The following is a 10,081-nucleotide window of genomic DNA, read 5'->3' on the forward strand; positions in this document are numbered from 1 at the left end:
GCTTTTGATGAAGGATGAAGATGGAAGCAAAGTAGGAAGGTCCTATACTCTTGGAAGAAGAAGAAATATGATTTAAAGAAGAGTCTACGCACCCCTCAGTGTCAAAAATCACACCTAAGCACCAAAAACACGAAGAAAAGTTGTTGTCTGGCGCAAGGGAGGAAACGCTGAGCGGTTTTGCAGCAAGAGGCAAACCGCTCAGCGGTGGAATTGCGCCGCTGAGTGGTGGCGCGGCAAGAGGCAAACCGCCCAGCGGTCAAAGTGTGACACTGAGTGGTTGTCTGCTGGGCCTTGGGCCGAATTTCTGTCTTCTGGCTGCGCTATAAATAGACCTTGTGCGACTCAAAACCTAATCTTTTGGCAGAGGAGAAGTCCAGAACAAATTTCCACACCTTGGAGGCGGTTCCTTGGAAGCTTAGGCTCCATTTTACCAATTTTAGGGTTCTTTCTTCCATTCTTTCATCATTATTCATCTAGATTCACCATGACTATGGTGAACTACACCCTATTGTTGTTGGGGGAAACAGTGTAATCTTTTGAAACTCTCTTTTATGGAAATCCTTATTTGATTTATATGCTTGCATATTCTTTTTATCAATTGTTGAGTTCCTTGCCTGATTTTAATGCTTTTACCGTTTAACTCATTTGGTAACCGTTGTTTCTCTTCATTGATACTGAGACGTACGGTCATGTCATGAACTGGGGGGAATTTCTTGTTTATGCTAATACTGCCTAGAGATAGGGGTAGGACATTCAATTGCAGTTAACTTCCGTTTATAATGCATTATTAATCATTAGGGGAGGGTAGAGATAGCAAGCCAGTGATTAGTAATAGGCTCTTTTTGCCAAGAGATTGGGTTTAGGGTAGGCTAAGAAAGTTTGCATAACAATAGGATAAACAAGATAATCAAATAAGGAGAGTAAATAAAAGAGATTGGATTAGACGAAATTGTGAACCCCAATAACTCCATTCATCCATACATTCTTCTTTTGCCAATTGATTCATTTGCATTTGCATGATTTTATTTTTTCTTTGCATCCAAAACAAACAATTCTTGGGAAACGATATTCGGTCTTACCGTCTTATTACTACTTGCTACGATTTGTACACTTGCCAGGGAGTTAACACAAAGCTATCAACACAACAGTCTTCATAGGATGCAAAGCCTACAACAAAGTAGAAGTCTTTAACAGGATGCCAAGCCCATAAAGATCAACTCAATAGCACCTTTCTCGTGCAGGTATGATCAGCAGTTGCATCACATCAAATATCCTTTCTGAATCTCTTTCAAGAAATATCACCACGGTCTTCTTGGAGAATTCTTGGAGCACAAAGCTATCTGAAATCAGAAAACTGAATATGTTAGATTATCAAAAGTCTGTTACGAAATTGTCTTTCAGATAATTTATAGTTTTCTATTAAACTGTCAGATGCTCAGTCGAATACGCTACTAATTCAGTTGACTAGATTAATACATTATAACATAACAGTCAACAAAGCACGTTGTGGTCAACAAATAACAGAATCATTCAATGCAGTTGACCCAGTCATCAACGCAGTTGACCCAGTGCATAAATGTAGTGCAGCAACAATGGGAAAGAAAGAAATGAATCACCCCTTCTAGAAGAAAAGTAGGAAAATGCTTCTAAAGATTCAACCTCTCAAACAGTGTAACGTTCAAGCATAGGAAAAATAAAAGGCTTCAGTCAAAAGTACATAAAACCCCAAAATGAAAAAGGTAAGAGTGTGCTTCTACATTATCCATGAAAAACGTTCAAAGAAAGTTAAACCCTACGCGGCGGCTGGGCACCTCCGTAAGCCTCTCCATTCCAGCCCCCCTCAAGAGTGGTCGTTGCCTTCTTTTTAAGGCCAAGTGTCTCCAAACTTAAGAGAAAAAAATAATAAAAAAATAAAGTGCTAACCTAAATCACTTTTGGGTCCAACATCATTTTTCCAAAATTGGCTTAAAGTGCACAAGTTTGATCAAAAACATTCTAGCTACTAAATTACAAATTAATTAATTCTAAAATGTCTTTATTGAGAGTCTTCAATTATTTGGTGTCCTTTCTAATGTCCCAAAATGTATCTCCAAATTTTCCCTACAATTAATAATGCAAATAATTAACTCAGATAATTCAAATTAATTAAAATTAGAATTTTTGGTCAAATTAAGCACAATTAGCATAAACGGGAAAATACCGGACATTTAAGCACAATTCCCTGATTAAATTTAGCATAATAAACTAAGTGAAGTCAAGAAAATATTGACTCATCAAGGAGCCACGTTAAGCTCTCGCAGAACGCCCATCTGAAACTCGGAGAAGGGTAGGAGGTCCTTTAGGTCGTGGAATAATGTTGAGTAGGCATAGAACAATACCGATGCATACCCTTCGTGACCGTGGCATGCCCACTGGGTCATTTGGCATAGGACTATTTCACTAGGAGAAGTAGTCAACATCCATGGCCGCTTTCACTAGGCTAATCCTACTAAGCAGCTCCTTTATTGAGCAGCGAGTACAAAAGAAGAAAGCGTAAAGCTTAACTTAGTGGGGAACCAAGTCGTAATCGGAGACGGTGGGCCAATTTTTGCACCTTCCATCCCACTCCCCAGCGGAATCAACATTGATGCCCACTTCTTCATCCTCACTATCTCCAAGGATACACGAGGAGTTCTTGTTGCCCCCTGGGTGGGCCTGGACGCCAGTGGGGGATCTCTCTCGTCGCCAGCACCCAATGTAGAGGAGGATTATGTCGCGACGTTGTAGTCAGCATACCCCTGGCCTGCCCTCCTGACGGACTCAGAATAACTTGGAGAAGACATGATTACCTTGAAGAAGAGGGTTTTGAGCCTTGGAAAAGGGAGAAGGCAGGAAGAACGTTTGGGAATTAGAGACCTTAAGGGTAAAAGTGAAAATAAGAGATGACCCTACCACTATTTATAGAGGGTGAAGGCGGTTCATCAAACCCATATGGTACGTCCAAAGGGAAAAGATTTGATGTTTGTAATGTCATGACGTTACATTTTCTACCTTTTCCCACCCTTTTTTATAGTCGTGACTCTTCTACTTCTGTTTTTCTCGCCATTTTGTAGACCCTGAAGGGACGTGACGTTTAGTGAACTGTCATGGCTTGGGAAGCTTAAGAATTTTAAGCTGATCAGTGAAACCTAGAAAACCCTATGCAATATCTAAGATTTTGCTAGGACTTGGGCGCATATGTTACTATGGGCTTATAGTTGACCGATCGGGTACGAGGACAAACTTAATGGAAAGGACCGAGCGATTAATGTACAAGAAAGCGTCTCACAACCGCTCAGTCCGGACTATAATGGTGAGTGGTTAAGGTTTACATTAATGATTATTAAGAGGTAAATTAATTGGTCAGATTCTTATAAATTCTATAAATAGAGGTTTAATTTTGAGGTAAACTCACTTTTATTCACAATTGAATTACTATAAACCTACATAGAAATATTCTGACTTGAGCGTCGGAGTATATTCTATAGGTCACCCCTCACACCGATCATTTATACAGAGTAAGGAACGAAACAAACATTCAACGGATACACGAACTTCACACAGGGTCATCATCGTCCCATTTTACCATAAACAACTTCAGTTTTTATATCGGGAAGAAAAAATGCATTTTAATTGTCCAAAAGTGGTGTTTAATATTTCTAAAAGGAAATTATTATTAATTATTAGAATTTTTCTTTTTTGACAATTTTTTTATTTCTTGACAAGCTTGCCGGACAATCGAAAAGGATACACAAATAGCATGGTTTTTCAAGACGACCGTTACAAAAGATGTAGATCACCAATAATTAATTAATGACCGAAGCTTCTACTTTATACATACATCTTCTTAACTAATAAAGCTTCAATGTGATCTTTCATTATCCCTCCAGCATTTGTAAATATATCTTCGTCTTTGTAAAGTACGTCGATCGCACGTGCAAAGTTGACTGCACGCATAAGAAATTTCATTGGTACTTGAGTAGGAGCTAAGCATGCATCGTTTATGTCCTTCCAAGCATTCTCAACTAACTTGCGTAGTTCTTCAATGGCACATTTCCTTGAGATTTTATGCTCCTTCATATAGCATTGAATGCTTGAAACAACATGCTGTCTGTCCTGTTCAAACTTCACAGACAAAAATAGCAACAAAAAGAAAAAACAGAATCCAAACAAAATCAATATTAACATATAGGATTTACAAATGATCTTAGAAAAATTATTATTTCTTTATCTTTTAAAAGTTTAAGATTTTTGCAATTTCCAACTCTTAATATAAGATAAATTTCCTCATATAAACTCAAATTATTTATAACTGGTTAATTTAGTTTATAAAGAAATTGACAAGTACAATTCTATTATTATTATTTTTCTTCCCGACGTATTTTCTAAAATTATGTATAATTTGCAATTCTCTGTTTAGTTAAATTGATAGAAATTAATAGTGTGTAGGGTGCACCTCATCTCCAACAATGTCATCCATGATCCTAAGCAAAACTATAGAAGCTGCAATAATTACTGGTTCATTCGTTGCCCATAGAAGGATCTCCTCTGTTGTATCTTCCATGCCTAGGAAGGATGATGTAATCAACATAGGGTAACCACTGGATGTTGCTCTTACTTGCATGTATTCCTCCACTGTTGGAACGTGGTTGGAATGGCACCATCTGGCCTCAACCATCTGAGCCTGGACTAGTTTTTTCATCTAGCATAAAGGCACAAATATATAATATTGAGAAATATATTCCACAATTTTCACTGGATATAAGAAAAAGATGGTCACTCTTTGTGGATCTCAATCATATACAGGTTTTTGAATATGAAAATTTTAAAGCTACACCTTTCAATCTTTCTACATCAATCTGACTTTTAATAAAATATTAATATTTTAATTATTCTACCAGCTGATTCATCTCATTTTATTTTATATTTTAAAATAAAATTGCTTTTTTAGTGGTGAATAGTTTAATGAAAGTGATGTCTGTATATCGTAACTCATAAATAATTAAATTTTTATTTTTTAATGAAAAGAAAATTTCACAAGACGGACGGGTGTATAGTATACGTCTAAGATGATGTTATCCTTACCAGGACATTATCTCGACCATAATTAGGAACATTATTAATATGACAAAAAACAACTAAATTCTCTTACTAAGATTTCTTAAGTATTCCTATATTACATCTAGTATATTTTTCACTGGCCCATTAAATACATTTAACAGGTAAAAGTGTGTTATTTACTAGATAAAATATTTTTATTTATTTATTATCATTTTTTACATGTGAATATGTAGTATAGGGGGGAGGGGCCGGTCGGCAAAAGGAAATGAGGTAGGGAATCGATGAATGCGTAGTCGGTGACTCGTGAGCCTGGGGTGGAAAGCGGGATCGGTCGGCTTCCCAGGGAGGCCAGGCCGAACCGTATGCCGGACGGTATACGTTGGAGATGGGATGAAGAGGCAGAAACAGAGTTAAAGTGTGTTTAATAACAATAACGGTTGAAGAGTATGAAAAAGGAAATTAAGGATAAGGTAATTATGGATAGTTAATGGCAGTTACGAATTGAGAGCCTATAAATGCTTGATGAATGACCAGGTATGATACGTGGGGCCCAAGCCCAATGTCTTTAGTGTAGTATTTCTTTTACTTGTATTAGAGATGTGTACAATGTGTTAGGCATGGGGTACATTTAGCCCTATATATAGGCATGCTAACACATCTTGTAATCACTTTTGAGCTTAATGAGAATAAACTTTTCTAATTCAGAAAATTATTCTCTCTTGAAAGTCACAGGCTAGAGAGTCCAAAGACCTCTAGCCACCTTCCAAGCACACTTCTTACTATTCATTTTCCAAATACTCCACCGTGCTTCTCTCTCATCCACCATTGACNACTCCTTTGCTGCCACATATCACCTCGCATCCATCAGCTTGTCCGCGTCAACAGCTGATGCAATTTACATCTCGTGCATTCCAGAAACACCTCTCATTTATCACATTATCACTCTCACAGCGTCTTCCTTCCCGAGAGCGTTCTCTCGAGTTCCTCGTCTCCAGCCACGATTCTTCACTNTAAGTCTCNTTTTCCTCATCGTTTCACTTCNTCTCTCTCGTTTCTCTGTCGTCCNAGCCTTTTACCATCATTTTCTTCATATTTTGATCAATTAAACACCTTGCCTCACCATTTCCATCATTTTCACCGATTGAACTTGATTTCCACCGTTTAAAACCTTATCCANCGTTCATCCACTGTTTTGAACCGATTAATCGGTTCGTTTGNGTCACCTCACCATTTCTAGGGTTTCTTTGTCTCAGATTAGGGTTCTAGTGAGTGGATCTCACTTTTGGTCCGATTAGAGTCTAAGATTGTTTCCTCCTTCAAGTATCATCATTCCGCTGCGTCATTCTTCCTCGGAGAAGCTCGGAGTAGCTCGCATCGCCTCTCAGTCAAACTTCTTCGAGGCTCTCTCGTATCAAGTGGTATTCAGAGAAAAGTTCTCTTCCTCGGGCTTCAAGAGATAAGTCTTTCGATCTCTGATTTTGTCTCTGTTTCTGTTCTTAGTTGCACTGTTTCGCATTTTATTGATTCCGACTTGTCTGAGTTTCATATGATTTTGATTCGCGTTTTGTTGTGTTTCATTTGATTCTGAGTATCTTGTGCAATTTCTCTTCATGTTTACGTGTTGTTCATCGCATTTCCTTCACGGTCTTGATTGTTTATCTGTTTGAGTTTCGTGCATCTTATTCTGTGAAAGTTGTTTTCATGTTCTTAGGTTTCCAAAATCTGATAAGATGTGCATAGGTTTGTGTCATTCTGTGCTTTGAGTCGAGTCTTGTTTTGATTATTTTATTCAGTGAATCCAAGTGTTTGAGTCTTTTGCTTAAGAAATCCATTTCTGTTATGTCAAAGTCGTGTTGCTTTGTTTTAATTGTCACTTAAATCTGAGTTTAACTATGATTCAATTGAGTTTATGGCTTTGAGTAAGATCTGTACATCATCATAAGCAGTGACATTCAAGAGAATGAGCTTGATGACAGACTTCAATAGCAGTTTTAAATGTCATTTCATTTATTTGAAGTTGTCTTGAGTTTTGATGTTGTCCATTACATATAATTGTGTTGCACTTTTGGAAATTTTGTGAGCTAAAAGTTGAATCTGCTTGTGGATAGCAAATGCACACCAATTAAGCTATGAAATGTTGCATTGAGCTTGGGTGCAAGATGCTTACAGCAGCATCAGTCTTCTGTTTGGCCAGCTACACCGAACTGGTACTTCTTTGAATGTTTTTTTAGTGTGTGTCTGTTCTGCTTGATAATTAGTTCAATACTAAGCTTCTCGTTTAATCAATATCCTAGAGTCTTTGCAAGCCATTTTTTTTTGTTTTCCCTTCTAAACTGCAGAACTAAGTTGTTTAAACACTTGTTAAATCACTGTTTTGATCCAAGATGAAATAAAAGCATATTAGTTGAGAAAATCAGTCAAAAGAGGCAAATCCTGAAAAGAAAAATGAGGAACTGAATATTTGAATTTGAGTAAAAGCCTATGAAAGAGTGTAAAATGGCCTTGCGTGATCAAAACAAGCATAAATAAACTTGCTCCATTGGATTTCAGTATGCAAAGGTGTCCAGAACTGAAAATGCTAACATTAGCTAATGGACCAATTCACTTTTTGCTTCTAAAATTCTGATTTCAACAACCAGTTCTGTGATTTCTTGTTGTGTCTTTTCTTGTCTTTAAAATATGTTCTAGTGCTATTCTTTAGGTTCTATTTGTTGTGCTTATTTTCTTGATAGCTTTGATTTTTGTTTGCTTGTCAATTGTTTGACTATCTTGGTTTTGTCCAATACACGTGTAAGTCTCTTCTGCTGTTCATAATTGAAGCTTTTCTTTGCTTTATGATCTAATCTAAAGTCTGATCTAGAGCCTCTTGAATTGGATTGTTGTCCTGTTCTGTCTTGCCTACCTTTACTTAGCATAACCAATCTGGTTTGAGAAGCATGTTCACTCTTTGGTTTCTGGAAATTTGGAAAGAGGTTTGTGTGCTTGGTAGCATCTTAGGTGGTGGTGGTCTGAAAGACTATCCAGCCTTGTACTGACAAGGGAGAATCTCCCTTCCAAACCTTTCATCTGTGTGTTTATTTTTTTTAAGAGAAACTTGAGTGTTTTGAGTTTTGTAAGGCTGATTTTAGCCTAACTTGCTTGGCAATTTGTGAGAGATTTTATTGCAACTAACTGTTTTGAGCTTGTTCACTATGTAGTGAAAAGAGTTTGAAATGATCAGATTGGATCAGTTGTGATTGTTTGAGAAGCTACTGCATTAATATGTTTGGTTAAACACTATTTGCTGCATTTATTGACATGTTAACTGATTTGAACGAGTTTGTTGAATTCTGCATTGCATCCTGATTAGAAGCATTATTTTCTCTGCTGAATAACTGGTTCATAATTGTTTAAAAATGATGGCTGACTTCACGATTTAACTGAGGATGTTGAATGCTGATTTTTGAGTTAGTGAATTCTGCATTGATGTGTGCATGATCTGATTTGTTTGGAGTACTTAAGCTTGTGCATCAACACTGTTTTAACTGACAATTTTTGCATCACATCACTCTTGTTCAGTTTGGTTGATCTGAGTCTGAATGTGTTTGCCTCTTTTAATCACAAATTGATATTGCTAATATTGTATGTGCTGCTGGCTTTGGTATGAATAATTTGTGAAAGTTGAATTAATGGAATCATTTGTGCATTGCTTGCATTGATCTGGTTTTGATTAGCTTGATATATCAGTTTGATCTCAGACTTGAATGTCATTTATCTGACTCTGGTTTACTGTCCATTCCCATTTGCATTTGCTGGACTTTGGTTTGATTTTGTGTGCAGCTATTGCAGATTATAGAATTGCAGCTCGAATTAGTTTAGTTTAAGCAGGAGTGTAACTTGAGTATGCAGTAGCGGAATCGGTTCCCTTGAGAGAATTGAACTGAAGGGAGTTTCTATTATTTTAAAATTGCTTCTGTTTTACTAGACTTGAATCTCTATGGCTTGCAATTAGTGAATTGATTGGATTGCTAATTTCTGGAATTAAATTTTATTTGTGCAGATTTGATTTGCTTGGTCTTGAGCAAGCCAGAAGCAGACAGTTGAATAGGTTTAGTCGTAAAGAGTAACTAGGATCTTTGAGCTGAACCGATTGTACAAGACCGAGAAAGGGAAGTCTATTACCCTATATCTTTGTCTGCCATTTGTTTTAATTCTCACAACAATTGTGTGCATGTGTGATTGCAGGATATCCAACAACAATAAATTGAAGCTGCAAGATTGAGCACGAGATTCTTGAAGCCTTGGACAAGAATTGGGCACATTAATTCTGCAGAAGTGGACCAGGCCGAGACCGTAGCAGCAGGGGCCTCTCGCAGCAGTAGCACCGTAGCTTAGAAGTTCATCTTTTGTAATTGTTTGTTTTAATTTGGTTTTGAATTTGTTCTTATTTTTGTGTGTAATCTGATGGGCCTGTGTTTAGCCCACTGGTAGCTTTAGGTTTCGGTTGTAAATGGCCTTTTATAAAGTCCAAGTATTTGGAAGAGTCCTTGGTGCTCTTTCCAAATCTTGGCAACTTTCATTGCTTTAATTTTAGCATAGCTAGACATAGGAGTAGACTTTAATATTGAATTGCTTCTGTGTTTCACGTTAGGTGTGACCTTTGTCACATTAGAGTCCGTACGTTTTAGGGGTCTTAGAGTCCGTTTTCATTGTTTGTTTCTTTTGAGTCTTCTACTTTGATTTTAAACAAAAAAAATGTCTTGTTACTCATCTAGGATGTCTAGTTCATACATGAAGGATGATTTGTGTACTAAAGCTATAAAAATTCCCTTCTTTGGTAAAGATACAAATGTTTTAACATACCTAGTTTGGGAAAAAGAAATTAATCAAATGCATCCTGTCCTTATTAGGCAAAGTGAACTTGAGTCTTATAGTACAATTGTTCTTTCTAGAGAGTGTGAATCTCGAGTTCTTAGTTTATATCTCTCTAGATTAGAAAAGCATGCATTAGAGTGGTGGGATG

General features: G+C 37.0%; 1 protein-coding gene across 3 annotated transcripts in view; it reads right to left on the bottom strand.

Annotated features, from left to right (window-relative positions):
- Window positions 1-3,724: 3,724 nt before the first annotated feature.
- Window positions 3,725-10,081, bottom strand: part of LOC106753988 ((-)-germacrene D synthase-like) — a 23,073-nt gene continuing 16,716 nt past the window's right edge. For all 3 annotated transcript variants that reach the window (XM_014635930.2, XM_014635922.2, XM_014635913.2), the window contains 2 exons: window positions 4,475-4,720; window positions 3,725-4,143 (listed from right to left, as the gene is read on the bottom strand). In XM_014635930.2, coding sequence (XP_014491416.1) covers window positions 3,850-4,143; window positions 4,475-4,720 — 540 coding nt within the window. In that variant the 3' untranslated portion in view covers window positions 3,725-3,849. The remainder of the gene's footprint in view (window positions 4,144-4,474; window positions 4,721-10,081) is intronic.

The sequence above is a fragment of the Vigna radiata genome, chromosome 2, assembly GCF_000741045.1.
Source record: "Vigna radiata var. radiata cultivar VC1973A chromosome 2, Vradiata_ver6, whole genome shotgun sequence".
NCBI lineage: Eukaryota > Viridiplantae > Streptophyta > Magnoliopsida > Fabales > Fabaceae > Vigna > Vigna radiata.